Consider the following 15017-nt stretch of genomic DNA (forward strand, 5'->3'; position numbering starts at 1 on the left):
CTCTCTCCCTGTGTGTCTCTCTCTCTGTATCTCTCTCTGACTCTCTCTCTTTGTCTGTCTGTCTCTCTCTCTGTATGTCTCTCTCTCTGTCTCTCTCTCTCTCCTCTCTCTGTGTCTCTTTCTCTGTATCTCTCTCTCTGTCTGTCTCTATGTATGTCTCTCTCCCTGTGTGTCTCTCTCTCTGTGTCTTTCTCTCTCTGTCTGTCTCTCTCTGTATGTCTCTCTCTCTCTCTCTGTCTGTCTCTCTCTCTCTCTGTGTATGTCTCTCCCTCTGTGTCTCTCTCTCTGTCTCTCTCTCTTTCTGTGTCTCTCTCTCTCTCTGAATCTCTCTCTCTCTGTCTGTCTGTCTCTGTCTCTCTCTCTGTCTCTCGCAATTCAATTCAAGGGCTTTATTGACATGGGAAACATATGTTATCATTGCCAAACCAAGTGAAGTAGATAATAAACAAAAGTGAAATAAACAATTAAAGTAAACACTCATCAATGTTCCAAAATAATAAAAACATTTCAAATGTCATATTATGTTCAATAGTTAAAGTAGAAAAGGGAAAATAAATATTTATGCATTTACAATTGTGTTATATAGTGTAATATTACAGTTTAACCATAGTACTGTGTTATATAGTGTAATATTACAGTTTCACCGTAGTATTAACTGCAGTATTCAGCAAGGAGCTCTAAGTCATGACATGAACACAAAGCAGACAGTAACATGGAGACATTCAGAGACCTTCCCCTCCCTCCCTCCCTCCCTCCCTCCCTCCCTCCCTCCCTCCCTCCCTCCCTCCCTCCCTCCCTCCCTCCCTCCCTCCCTCCCTCCCTCCCTCCCTCCCTCCCTCCCTCCCTCCCTCCCTCCCCTTCTCTCTCTCTCGCCCTTCCTCCTCCCTCCCTCCTCTTCTCTCTCTCTCGCCCTTCCTCCCCCTCCCTCCTCTCCCTCCCTCCCTCCCTCCCTCCCTCCCTCCCTCCCTCCCTCCCTCCCTCCCTCCCTCCCTCCCTCCCTCCCTCCCTCCCTCCCTCCCTCCCTCTCCTTCTCTCTCTCTCGCCCTTCCTCCTCTCTCTCGCCCTTCCTCTCCCTCCCTCCCTCCCTCCCTCCCTCCCTCCCTCCCTCCCTCCCTCCCTCCCTCCCTCCCTCCCCTCCCTCCCTCCCTCCCTCCTCATCTCTCTCTCTCGCTCTCTTGCCCTTCCTCCCCCCTCCCTCCTCTTCTCTCTATCTCGCCCTTTCTCCTCCCTCCTCCTCTCTCTCTCTCCTTCCTCCCTCCCTCCCTCCCTCCTCTTCTCTCTCTCTCCTTCCTCCTCCCTCCTCCTCTCTCTCTCCTACCTCCCTCTCTCCTTCCTCTTCTCCCTCCCTCCCTCCCTTCCTGTCCTCTCTTCCAGACATCTACAAGCCAGCCGTATCTCACAGGGACCTAAACAGCAGGAATGTTCTAGTAAAGAACGACGGGACGTGTGTGATCAGTGACTTTGGTCTGTCCATGAAGCTGACAGGGAACCGCCTGGTCAGGCCTGGAGAGGAGGAGAACGCTGCCATCAGTGAGGTGAGTCCCTAACCTCTGACCTCTAACCCAGAGAGGTGGAGAATGCTGCCATCGGTGAGGTTAGTCAGAAGAGGTCCCAGCGGTTCTGGAGGGTTAGTGTAGTGTTATAACACTGGTTCTGTCTCTCTCCAGGTGGGTACAGTCCGCTACATGGCCCCAGAGGTTCTGGAGGGGGCTGTGAACCTGAGGGACTGTGAGTCGGCTCTGAAGCAGGTGGACATGTACGCCCTGGGCCTCATCTACTGGGAGACCTTCATGAGGTGTACTGACCTCTTCCCAGGTAATAACCCTGACCTCTAACCCTGGGCCCCGTCTACTGGGAGACCTTCATGAGGTGTACAGACCTCTTCCCAGGTAATAACCCTGACCTCTAACCCTCGTCTACTGGGAGACCTTCATGAGGTGTATCAAAAAGGATCTATTATATTGACAAGATGGTCGACTGACTCCTCCTCTAACAATGGAAATACATGTCCGCAAAGTTGAAAGACTGGAACAAGGATATCAGGTGCGAACGTTCTAGAGAGGGCAGATACTCGTTAACCCTAACCCTAACAGGCACAACTCCGATATACGGTGCCTTAAAAAAGTATTCATACCCCTTGACTTATTCCACATTTTGTTGTTTTAGCCTGAAATCAAAATGGATTAAATATATACAGTGGGGCAAAAAAGTATTTAGTCAGCTACCAATTGTGCAAGTTCTCCCACTTAAAAAAATGAGAGAGGCCTGTAATTTTCATCATAGGTACACTTCAACTATGACAGAGAAAAAAATCCAGAAAATCACATTGTATGATTTTTAATGAATTTATTTGCAAATTATGGTGGAAAATAAGTATTTGGTCAATAACAAAAGTTTATCTCAATACTTATATACCCTGTTATATACCCTTTGCGGGCAATGACAGATGTCAAATGTTTTCTGTAAGTCTTCACAAGGTTTTCACACACTGTTGCTGGTATTTTGGCCCATTCCTCCATGCAGATCTCCTGTAGAGCAGTGATGTTTTGGGGCTGTTGCTGGGCAACACGGACTTTCAACTCCCTCCAAAGATTTTCTATGGGGTTGAGATCTGGAGACTGGCTAGGCCACTCCAGGACCTTGAAGTGCTTCTTACGAAGCCACTCCTTCGTTGCCCGGGCGGTGTGTTTGGGATCATTGTCATGCTGAAAGACCCAGCCACGTTTCATCTTCAATGTCCTTGCTGATGGAATGAGGTTTTCACTCAAAATCTCACGATACATGGCCCCATTCATTCTTTCCTTTACATGGATCAGTCGTCCTGGTCCCTTTGCAGAAAACAGCCCCAAAGCATGATGTTTCCACCCCCATGCTTCACAGTAGGTATGGTGTTCTTTGGATGCAACTCAGCATTCTTTGTCCTCCAAACACGACGAGTTAAGTTTTTAGCAAAAAGTTATATTTTGGTTTCATCTGACCATATGACATTCTCCCAATCTTCTTCTGGATCATCCAAATGCTCTCTAGCAAACTTCAGACGGGCCTGGACATGTACTGGCTTAAGCAGGGGGACACGTCTGGCACTGCAGGATTTGAGTCTCTGGCGGCGTAGTGTGTTACTGATGGTAGGCTTTGTTACTTTGGTCCCAGCTCTCTGCAGGTCATTCACTAGGTCCCCCCGTGTGGTTCTGGGATTTTTGCTCACCGTTCTTGTGATCATTTTGACCCCACGGTGTGAGATCTTGCGTGGAGCCCCAGATCGAGGGAGACTATCAGTGGTCTTGTATGTCTTCCATTTCCTAATAATTGCTCCCACAGTTGATTTATTCAAACCAAGCTGCTTACCTATTGCAGATTCAGTCTTTCCAGCCTGTTGCAGGTCTACAATTTTGTTTCTGGTGTCCTTTGACAGCTCTTTGGTCTTGGCCATAGTGGAGTTTGGAGTGTGACTGTTTGAGGTTGTGGACAGGTGTCTTTTATACTGATAACAAGTTCAAACAGGTGCCATTAATACAGGTAACGAGTGGAGGACAGAGGAGCCTCTTAAAGAAGAAGTTACAGGTCTGTGAGAGCCAGACATCTTGCTTGTTTGTAGGTGACCAAATACTTATTTTCCGCCATAATTTGCAAATAAATTCATAAAAAATCCTACAATGTGTTTTTCTGGATTTTTTTTCTCATTTTGTCTGTCATAGTTGAAGTGTACCTATGATGAAAATTACAATTGCACAATTGGTGGCTGACTAAATAATTTTTTTGCCCCACTGTATATATATTTTTAAAGTCTCTAAGAGTGATTACAGCTGTGAGTCTTTCTGGGTAAATCTCTAAGAGTGATTACAGCTGTGTGTCTTTCTGGGTAAGTCTCTAAGAGCTGTGAGTCTTTCTGGGTAAATCTCTAAGAGTGATTACAGCTGTGTGTCTTTCTGGGTAAGTCTCTAAGAGCTGTGAGTCTCTCTGGGTAAGTCTCTAAGAGTGATTACAGCTGTGTGTCTTTCTGGGTAAGTCTCTAAGAGCTGTGAGTCTCTCTGGGTAAGTCTCTAAGAGTGATTACAGCTGTGAGTCTGTCTGGGTAAGTCTCTAAGAGTGATTACAGCTGTTAGTCTCTCTGGGTAAGTCTCTAAGAGTGATTACAGCTGTGAGTCTCTCTGGGTAAGTCTCTAAGAGTGATTACAGCTGTGAGTCTCTCTGGGTAAGTCTCTAAGAGTGATTACAGCTGTGAGTCTGTCTGGGTAAGTCTCTAAGAGTGATTACAGCTGTTAGTCTCCCTGGGTAAGTCTCTAAGAGTGATTACAGCTGTTAGTCTCTCTGGGTAAGTCTCTAAGAGTGATTACAGCTGTGAGTCTCTCTGGGTAAGTCTCTAAGAGTGATTACAGCTGTTAGTCTGTCTGGGTAAGTTTCTAAGAGCTGTTAGTCTCTCTGGGTAAGTCTCTAAGAGTGATTACATCTGTTAGTCTGTCTGGGTAAGTCTCTAAGAGCTGTTAGTCTCTCTGGGTAAGTCTCTAAGAGTGATTACAGCTGTTAGTCTGTCTGGGTAAGTCTCTAAGAGCTGTTAGTCTCTCTGGGTAAGTCTCTAAGAGCTGTTAGTCTCTCTGGGTAAGTCTAAGAGCTGTTAGTCTCTCTGGGTAAGTCTCTAAGAGTGATTACAGCTGTGAGTCTCTCTGGGTAAGTCTCTAAGAGTGATTACAGCTGTTAGTCTCTCTGGGTAAGTCTCTAAGAGCTGTTAGTCTCTCTGGGTAAGTCTCTAAGAGCTTTCCACACATTGAGCACCATTTGCCCTTTTATTATTTTCAGAATTCTTCAAGCTCTGTTAAACTGGTTGTTGAGTGTTGCTAGACAACCATTAGTAGTGACTGGGTGTATTGATACACCATCCAAAGTGTAATTAATAACTGCACCATGCTCAAAGGGATATTCAATATCTGCTTTTTTTAAAATAAATTTACCTATCTACCAATTGATGACATTGTGTCCTCCAGGAGAGGCGGTGCCCGACTACCAGATGGCGTTCCAGGCCGAGGCAGGGAACCACCCCTCCTTTGAGGACATGCAGGTCCTGGTCTCCAGAGAGAAAGAGAGACCCAAGTTCCCTGAGGCCTGGAAAGAGAACAGCCTGGTGAGCCTGAGTACTATTGTCCTGCCCTTACATGTGTGTTTGGCCTCGCTCCTAACCCTTCTCCTAACCTCGCTCCGAGCCTCGCTACGAGCCTCTCTCCTAACCTCGCTCCTAACCTCTCTCCTAACCTCGCTCTGAGCCTCGCTCATAACCTTTCTCCTAACCTCTAACCACTAGGCAGGGTAGCCTAGTGGTTAGAGCGTTGGACTAGTAACCGAAAGGTTGCAAGTTCGAATCCCCGAGCTGGCAAGGTACAAATCTGTCGTTCTGCCCCTGAACAGGCAGTTAACCCACTGTTCCCTGGCCGTCATTGAAAATAAGAATTTGTTCTTAACTGACTTGCCTAGTAAAATAAAGGTAAAATTTAAAATTTGTAAAAACCTCGCTCCTAACCTCGCTCCTGTCCCTCATTGAACTCATCAGAAAGGGGAAGCTGAAGGTGAAACCTAATGCTGATCTTCCACCATTCTGGTCTCACCTGGCAAGACCCCTGTAATCAATGCAGATGAAGGGGAGGAGAGCATTGAGATGTAGAGTAATTGAGAATAGAATTGAGATGTGTGACTACGGTCCTCCCCCCCAGGCGGTACGTTCCCTAAAGGAGACCATGGAGGACTGTTGGGACCAGGATGCTGAGGCCAGGCTGACCGCTCAATGTTCAGAGGAGCGCATGGCTGAACTACTGCTGATCTGGGACAGGACCAAGTCTGTCAGCCCCACGGTTAACCCTATGACCACCACACTACAGAACGAGAGGTGAACACACACACACACAGGACCAAGTCTGTCAGTCCTACAGTTAACCCCATGAGCACCACACTGCAGAACGAAAGGTGTGTCTCAGCATGTTGGCCTTACTGTATAATCACATCTCATATAATCACATCTCTCAGCTAGTTGTCTCTACTCAGCATGTAGGCCTTACTGTATAATCACATCTCATATAATCACATCTCTCAGCTAGTTGTCTCTACTCAGCATGTTGGCCTTACTGTATAATCACATCTCTCAGCTAGTTGTCTCTACGCAGCATGTAGGCCTTACAGTATAATCACATCTCTCAGCTAGTTGTCTCTACTCAGCATGTAGGCCTTACTGTATAATCACATCTCTCAGCTAGTTGTCTCTACGCAGCATGTAGGCCTTACTGTATAATCACATCTCTCAGCTAGTTGTCTCTACGCAGCATGTAGGCCTTACTGTATAATCACATCTCTCAGCTAGTTGTCTCTACTCAGCATGTAGGCCTTACTGTATAATCACATCTCATATAATCACATCTCTCAGCTAGTTGTCTCTACTCAGCATGTAGGCCTTACTGTATAATCACATCTCATATAATCACATCTCTCAGCTAGTTGTCTCTACGCAGCATGTAGGCCTTACTGTATAATCACATCTCATATAATCACATCTCTCAGCTAGTTGTCTCTACTCAGCATGTAGGCCTTACTGTATAATCACATCTCATATAATCACATCTCTCAGCTAGTTGTCTCTACTCAGCATGTAGGCCTTACTGTATAATCACATCTCATATAATCACATCTCTCAGCTAGTTGTCTCTACTCAGCATGTAGGCCTTACTGTATAATCACATCTCATATAATCACATCTCTCAGCTAGTTGTCTCTACGCAGCATGTAGGCCTTACTGTATAATCACATCTCATATAATCACATCTCTCAGCTAGTTGTCTCTACTCAGCATGTAGGCCTTACTGTATAATCACATCTCATATAATCACATCTCTCAGCTAGTTGTCTCTACGCAGCATGTAGGCCTTACTGTATAATCACATCTCTCAGCTAGTTGTCTCTACGCAGCATGTAGGCCTTACTGTATAATCACATCTCATATAATCACATCTCTCAGCTAGTTGTCTCTACTCAGCATGTAGGCCTTACTGTATAATCACATCTCATATAATCACATCTCTCAGCTAGTTGTCTCTACTCAGCATGTAGGCCTTACTGTATAATCACATCTCTCAGCTAGTTGTCTCTACGCAGCATGTAGGCCTTACTGTATAATCACATCTCTCAGCTAGTTGTCTCTACTCAGCATGTAGGCCTTACTGTATAATCACATCTCATATAATCACATCTCTCAGCTAGTTGTCTCTACGCAGCATGTAGGCCTTACTGTATAATCACATCTCTCAGCTAGTTGTCTCTACGCAGCATGTAGGCCTTACTGTATAATCACATCTCTCAGCTAGTTAAAGGGATAGGTCGGGTTTTTGCGATATGCCCTTTATCTTCTTTCATACTGGACCCAGAGACATACAACAGGTTTAAAACTTTGATTTGATGTGACTCTGGGGAAGCAGATGAAGAAAGGGCTTTATTTCCAGAATCACCAACTATCCCTTTAATACACATCGACATAAAGTAACTATATGATGTTCAACCACCTTCCATCTGCCTCAGGAACCTGTCCCACAGCCGCAGGGGTCCTAAAGTCAGCCCCTACCCCGACTACATCGAGGACCACAGGGTGAAGAACCTCCCCGGTGGAGACACCTCTATGTCGTGGGCCTCCTCCGCTGGCCCAGAGAAGAACCGGAACTCCATCAACGCGGAGCGTCAGCAGGCGCAGGCCCGTCTGCCCAGCCCGGAGAGCGCCAGCGTCTCCTCCACCACGGGGTTCACTCCCAACACCATCATGACCTCTGAGTCAGGACACGTCTCCTCCAGCACACTAGGTAATAATATTACTATATTTCATATATTATGTTGATAATTATGTACTGGAATTAGTGTTTCACATTTCAGTCCATTTGGCTGCCGATTAACCGACTCTCATTACTGGTCACATGTTTTTTCCAAATGGTCAAATGGCGCGACCGAAAGAAAACACAATGCATGAATACAAGGAATAGATGTTTTTCATTAAGAGTTTAGTGGGCAACACCAAGCCTGTCATCATCCAATCAAAAGGCTATAACCTATTATTCAACAATACCAAGCTATATGATATATGATTCTATATCATACAGAGATGATAACACAGTTCTATATGATACAGAGATGATAACACAGTTCAAACCAGCACACATGATGCTAGCAGTTCTATATGATACAGAGATGATAACACAATTCAAACCAGCACACATGATGCTAGCAGTTCTATATGATACAGAGATGATAACACAATTCAAACCAGCACACATGATGCTAGCAGTTCTATATGATACAGAGATGATAACACAGTTCAAACCAGCACACATGATGCTAGCAGTTCTATATGATACAGAGATGATGGTATTGGTGGTATTCCTCTAACTAGTCTCTTTCTGACAGGTGGTATTCCTCTAACTAGTCTCTGTATGCTGTCTGACAGGTGGTATTCCTCTAACTAGTCTCTGTATGCTGTCTGACAGGTGGTATTCCTCTAACTAGTCTCTGTCTGACAGGTGGTATTCCTCTAACTAGTCTCTTTCTGACAGGTGGTATTCCTCTAACTAGTCTCTGTCTGACAGGTGATATTCCTCTAACTAGTCTCTGTCTGACAGGTGATATTCCTCTAACTAGTCTCTGTCTGACAGGTGGTATTCCTCTCCTCTAACTAGTCTCTGTATGACAGGTGGTATTCCTCTAACTAGTCTCTGTCTGACAGGCTATATTCCTCTAACTAGTCTCTGTCTGACAGGTGGTATTCCTCTCCTCTAACTAGTCTCTGTCTGACAGGTGGTATTCCTCTAACTAGTCTTTTTCTGACAGGTGGTATTCCTCTAACTAGTCTCTGTCTGACAGGTGGTATTCCTCTCCTCTAACTAGTCTCTGTCTGACAGGTGGTCTTCCTCTCCTCTAACTAGTCTCTGTCTGACAGGCAATATTCCTCTAACTAGTCTCTGTCTGACAGGTGATATTCCTCTAACTAGTCTCTGTCTGACAGGTGGTATTCCTATAACTAGTCTCTGTCTGACAGGTGGTATTCCTCTAACTAGTCTCTGTCTGACAGGCAATATTCCTCTAACTAGTCTCTGTCTGACAGGCAATATTCCTCTAACTAGTCTCTGTCTGACAGGTGGTATTCCTCTCCTCTAACTAGTCTCTGTCTGACAGGTGGTACTCCTCTAACTAGTCTCTGTCTGACAGGTGATATTCCTCAAACTAGTCTCTGTCTGACCGGTGGTATTCCTCTCCTCTAACTAGTCTCTGTCTGACAGGTGGTACTCCTCTAACTAGTCTCTGTCTGACAGGTGATATTCCTCTAACTAGTCTCTGTCTGACAGGTGGTATTCCTCTAACTAGTGTCTGTCTGACAGGTGATATTTCTCTAACTAGTCTCTGTATGCTGTCTGACAGGTGGTATTCCTCTAACTAGTCTCTGTATGCTGTCTGACAGGTGGTATTCCTCTAACTAGTCTCTGTCTGACAGGTGGTATTCCTCTCCTCTAACTAGTCTCTGTCTGACAGGTGGTACTCCTCTAACTAGTCTCTGTCTGACAGGTGATATTCCTCAAACTAGTCTCTGTCTGACCGGTGGTATTCCTCTCCTCTAACTAGTCTCTGTCTGACAGGTGGTACTCCTCTAACTAGTCTCTGTCTGACAGGTGATATTCCTCTAACTAGTCTCTGTCTGACAGGTGGTATTCCTCTAACTAGTCTCTTTCTGACAGGTGGTATTCCTCTAACTAGTCTCTGTATGCTGTCTGACAGGTGGTATTCCTCTAACTAGTCTCTGTATGCTGTCTGACAGGTGGTATTCCTCTAACTAGTCTCTGTCTGACATGTGGTATTCCTCTAACTAGTCTCTTTCTGACAGGTGGTATTCCTCTAACTAGTCTCTGTCTGACAGGTGATATTCCTCTAACTAGTCTCTGTCTGACAGGTGATATTCCTCTAACTAGTCTCTGTCTGACAGGTGGTATTCCTCTCCTCTAACTAGTCTCTGTATGACAGGTGGTATTCCTCTAACTAGTCTCTGTCTGACAGGCTATATTCCTCTAACTAGTCTCTGTCTGACAGGTGGTATTCCTCTCCTCTAACTAGTCTCTGTCTGACAGGTGGTATTCCTCTAACTAGTCTTTTTCTGACAGGTGGTATTCCTCTAACTAGTCTCTGTCTGACAGGTGGTATTCCTCTCCTCTAACTAGTCTCTGTCTGACAGGTGGTCTTCCTCTCCTCTAACTAGTCTCTGTCTGACAGGTGGTATTCATCTAACTAGTCTCTGTCTGACAGGTGGTATTCCTCTAACTAGTGTCTGTCTGACAGGTGGTATTCCTCTCCTCTAACTAGTCTCTGTCTGACAGGCAATATTCCTCTAACTAGTCTCTGTCTGACAGGTGATATTCCTCTAACTAGTCTCTGTCTGACAGGTGGTATTCCTATAACTAGTCTCTGTCTGACAGGTGGTATTCCTCTAACTAGTCTCTGTCTGACAGGCAATATTCCTCTAACTAGTCTCTGTCTGACAGGCAATATTCCTCTAACTAGTCTCTGTCTGACAGGTGGTATTCCTCTCCTCTAACTAGTCTCTGTCTGACAGGTGGTACTCCTCTAACTAGTCTCTGTCTGACAGGTGATATTCCTCAAACTAGTCTCTGTCTGACCGGTGGTATTCCTCTCCTCTAACTAGTCTCTGTCTGACAGGTGGTACTCCTCTAACTAGTCTCTGTCTGACAGGTGATATTCCTCTAACTAGTCTCTGTCTGACAGGTGGTATTCCTCTAACTAGTGTCTGTCTGACAGGTGATATTCCTCTAACTAGTCTCTGTATGCTGTCTGACAGGTGGTATTCCTCTAACTAGTCTCTGTATGCTGTCTGACAGGTGGTATTCCTCTAACTAGTCTCTGTCTGACAGGTGGTATTCCTCTCCTCTAACTAGTCTCTGTCTGACAGGTGGTACTCCTCTAACTAGTCTCTGTCTGACAGGTGATATTCCTCAAACTAGTCTCTGTCTGACCGGTGGTATTCCTCTCCTCTAACTAGTCTCTGTCTGACAGGTGGTACTCCTCTAACTAGTCTCTGTCTGACAGGTGATATTCCTCTAACTAGTCTCTGTCTGACAGGTGGTATTCCTCTAACTAGTCTCTTTCTGACAGGTGGTATTCCTCTAACTAGTCTCTGTATGCTGTCTGACAGGTGGTATTCCTCTAACTAGTCTCTGTATGCTGTCTGACAGGTGGTATTCCTCTAACTAGTCTCTGTCTGACAGGTGGTATTCCTCTAACTAGTCTCTTTCTGACAGGTGGTATTCCTCTAACTAGTCTCTGTCTGACAGGTGATATTCCTCTAACTAGTCTCTGTCTGACAGGTGATATTCCTCTAACTAGTCTCTGTCTGACAGGTGGTATTCCTCTCCTCTAACTAGTCTCTGTATGACAGGTGGTATTCCTCTAACTAGTCTCTGTCTGACAGGCTATATTCCTCTAACTAGTCTCTGTCTGACAGGTGGTATTCCTCTCCTCTAACTAGTCTCTGTCTGACAGGTGGTATTCCTCTAACTAGTCTTTTTCTGACAGGTGGTATTCCTCTAACTAGTCTCTGTCTGACAGGTGGTATTCCTCTCCTCTAACTAGTCTCTGTCTGACAGGTGGTCTTCCTCTCCTCTAACTAGTCTCTGTCTGACAGGTGGTATTCATCTAACTAGTCTCTGTCTGACAGGTGGTATTCCTCTAACTAGTGTCTGTCTGACAGGTGGTATTCCTCTCCTCTAACTAGTCTCTGTCTGACAGGCAATATTCCTCTAACTAGTCTCTGTCTGACAGGTGATATTCCTCTAACTAGTCTCTGTCTGACAGGTGGTATTCCTATAACTAGTCTCTGTCTGACAGGTGGTATTCCTCTAACTAGTCTCTGTCTGACAGGCAATATTCCTCTAACTAGTCTCTGTCTGACAGGTGGTATTCCTCTAACTAGTCTTTTTCTGACAGGTGGTATTCCTCTAACTAGTCTCTGTCTGACAGGTGGTATTCCTCTCCTCTAACTAGTCTCTGTCTGACAGGTGGTCTTCCTCTAACTAGTCTCTGTCTGACAGGCAATATTCCTCTAACTAGTCTCTGTCTGACAGGTGGTATTCCTCTAACTAGTCTTTTTCTGACAGGTGGTATTCCTCTAACTAGTCTCTGTCTGACAGGTGGTATTCCTCTCCTCTAACTAGTCTCTGTCTGACAGGTGGTCTTCCTCTCCTCTAACTAGTCTCTGTCTGACAGGTGGTATTCATCTAACTAGTCTCTGTCTGACAGGTGGTATTCCTCTAACTAGTGTCTGTCTGACAGGTGGTATTCCTCTCCTCTAACTAGTCTCTGTCTGACAGGCAATATTCCTCTAACTAGTCTCTGTCTGACAGGTGATATTCCTCTAACTAGTCTCTGTCTGACAGGTGGTATTCCTCTAACTAGTCTCTGTCTGACAGGTGGTATTCCTCTAACTAGTCTCTGTCTGACAGGCAATATTCCTCTAACTAGTCTCTGTCTGACAGGCAATATTCCTCTAACTAGTCTCTGTCTGACAGGTGGTATTCCTCTCCTCTAACTAGTCTCTGTCTGACAGGTGGTACTCCTCTAACTAGTCTCTGTCTGACAGGTGATATTCCTCAAACTAGTCTCTGTCTGACCGGTGGTATTCCTCTAACTAGTCTCTGTCTGACAGGTGGTATTCCTCTAACTAGTCTCTGTCTGACAGGCAATATTCCTCTAACTAGTCTCTGTCTGACAGGTGATATTCCTCTAACTAGTCTCTGTCTGACAGGTGGTATTCCTCTAACTAGTCTCTGTCTGACAGGTGGTATTCCTCTAACTAGTCTCTGTCTGACAGGTGATATTCCTCTCCTCTAACTAGTCTCTGTCTGACAGGCAATATTCCTCTAACTAGTCTCTGTCTGACAGGTGGTATTCCTCTAACTAGTCTCTATCTGACAGGTGGTATTCCTCTCCTCTAACTAGTCTCTGTCTGACAGGTGGTATTCCTCTAACAAGTCTCTGTCTGACAGGTGATATTCCTCTAACTAGTCTCTGTCTGACAGGTGGTATTCCTCTAACTAGTCTCTGTCTGACAGGTGGTATTCCTCTAACTAGTCTCTGTCTGACAGGTGATATACCTCTCCTCTAACTAGTCTCTGTCTGACAGGCAATATTCCTCTAACTAGTCTCTGTCTGACAGGTGGTATTCCTCTCCTCTAACTAGTCTCTGTCTGACAGGCAATATTCCTCTAACTAGTCTCTTTCTGACAGGTGGTATTCCTCTCCTCTAACTAGTCTCTGTCTGACAGGTGGTATTCCTCTAACTAGTCTCTGTCTGACAGGTGGTACTCCTCTAACTAGTCTCTGTCTGACAGGTGGTATTCCTCTCCTCTAACTAGTCTCTGTCTGACAGGTGATATTCCTCTCCTCTAACTAGTCTCTGTCTGACAGGTGGTATTCCTCTCCTCTAACTAGTCTCTGTCTGACAGGTGGTATTCCTCTAACTAGTCTCTGTCTGACAGGTGGTATTCCTCTAACTAGTCTCTGTCTGACAGGTGGTATTCCTCTCCTCTAACTAGTCTCTGTCTGACAGGTGGTATTCCTCTAACTAGTCTCTGTCTGACAGGTGGTATTCCTCTCCTCTAACTAGTCTCTGTCTGACAGGTGGTATTCCTCTAACTAGTGTCTGTCTGACAGGTGGTATTCCTCTCCTCTAACTAGTCCCTGTCTGACAGGTGGTATTCCTCTAACTAGTCTCTGTCTGACAGGTGGTATTCCTCTAACTAGTCTCTTTCTGACAGGTGGTATTCCTCTAACTAGTCTCTGTATGCTGTCTGACAGGTGGTATTCCTCTAACTAGTCTCTGTCTGACAGGTGGTATTCCTCTAACTAGTCTCTTTCTGACAGGTGGTATTCCTCTAACTAGTCTCTGTCTGACAGGTGATATTCCTCTAACTAGTCTCTGTCTGACAGGTGATATTCCTCTAACTAGTCTCTGTCTGACAGGTGGTATTCCTCTCCTCTAACTAGTCTCTGTCTGACAGGTGGTATTCCTCTAACTAGTGTCTGTCTGACAGGTGGTATTCCTCTCCTCTAACTAGTCTCTGTCTGACAGGCAATATTCCTCTAACTAGTCTCTGTCTGACAGGTGATATTCCTCTAACTAGTCTCTGTCTGACAGGTGGTATTCCTCTAACTAGTCTCTGTCTGACAGGTGGTATTCCTCTAACTAGTCTCTGTCTGACAGGCAATATTCCTCTAACTAGTCTCTGTCTGACAGGCAATATTCCTCTAACTAGTCTCTGTCTGACAGGTGGTATTCCTCTCCTCTAACTAGTCTCTGTCTGACAGGTGGTACTCCTCTAACTAGTCTCTGTCTGACAGGTGATATTCCTCAAACTAGTCTCTGTCTGACCGGTGGTATTCCTCTAACTAGTCTCTGTCTGACAGGTGGTATTCCTCTAACTAGTCTCTGTCTGACAGGCAATATTCCTCTAACTAGTCTCTGTCTGACAGGTGATATTCCTCTAACTAGTCTCTGTCTGACAGGTGGTATTCCTCTAACTAGTCTCTGTCTGACAGGTGGTATTCCTCTAACTAGTCTCTGTCTGACAGGTGATATTCCTCTCCTCTAACTAGTCTCTGTCTGACAGGCAATATTCCTCTAACTAGTCTCTGTCTGACAGGTGGTATTCCTCTAACTAGTCTCTATCTGACAGGTGGTATTCCTCTCCTCTAACTAGTCTCTGTCTGACAGGTGGTATTCCTCTAACAAGTCTCTGTCTGACAGGTGATATTCCTCTAACTAGTCTCTGTCTGACAGGTGGTATTCCTCTAACTAGTCTCTGTCTGACAGGTGGTATTCCTCTAACTAGTCTCTGTCTGACAGGTGATATACCTCTCCTCTAACTAGTCTCTGTCTGACAGGCAATATTCCTCTAACTAGTCTCTGTCTGACAGGTGGTATTCCTCTCCTCTAACTAGTCTCT

The 15017-nt window shown here is 45.3% G+C and overlaps 1 protein-coding gene across 1 annotated transcript in view; it reads left to right on the top strand.

Annotated features, from left to right (window-relative positions):
• Window positions 1-15017, top strand: part of LOC109886111 (bone morphogenetic protein receptor type-2) — a 117180-nt gene that overhangs the window by 71734 nt on the left and 30429 nt on the right. Inside the window, exons 7-11 of the mRNA XM_031801720.1 lie at window positions 1375-1535; window positions 1668-1815; window positions 4980-5116; window positions 5700-5872; window positions 7549-7823. Coding sequence (XP_031657580.1) covers window positions 1375-1535; window positions 1668-1815; window positions 4980-5116; window positions 5700-5872; window positions 7549-7823 — 894 coding nt within the window. The remainder of the gene's footprint in view (window positions 1-1374; window positions 1536-1667; window positions 1816-4979; window positions 5117-5699; window positions 5873-7548; window positions 7824-15017) is intronic.

This window comes from Oncorhynchus kisutch, linkage group LG2, assembly GCF_002021735.2.
Source record: "Oncorhynchus kisutch isolate 150728-3 linkage group LG2, Okis_V2, whole genome shotgun sequence".
NCBI classification, from domain to species: Eukaryota; Metazoa; Chordata; class Actinopteri; order Salmoniformes; family Salmonidae; genus Oncorhynchus; species Oncorhynchus kisutch.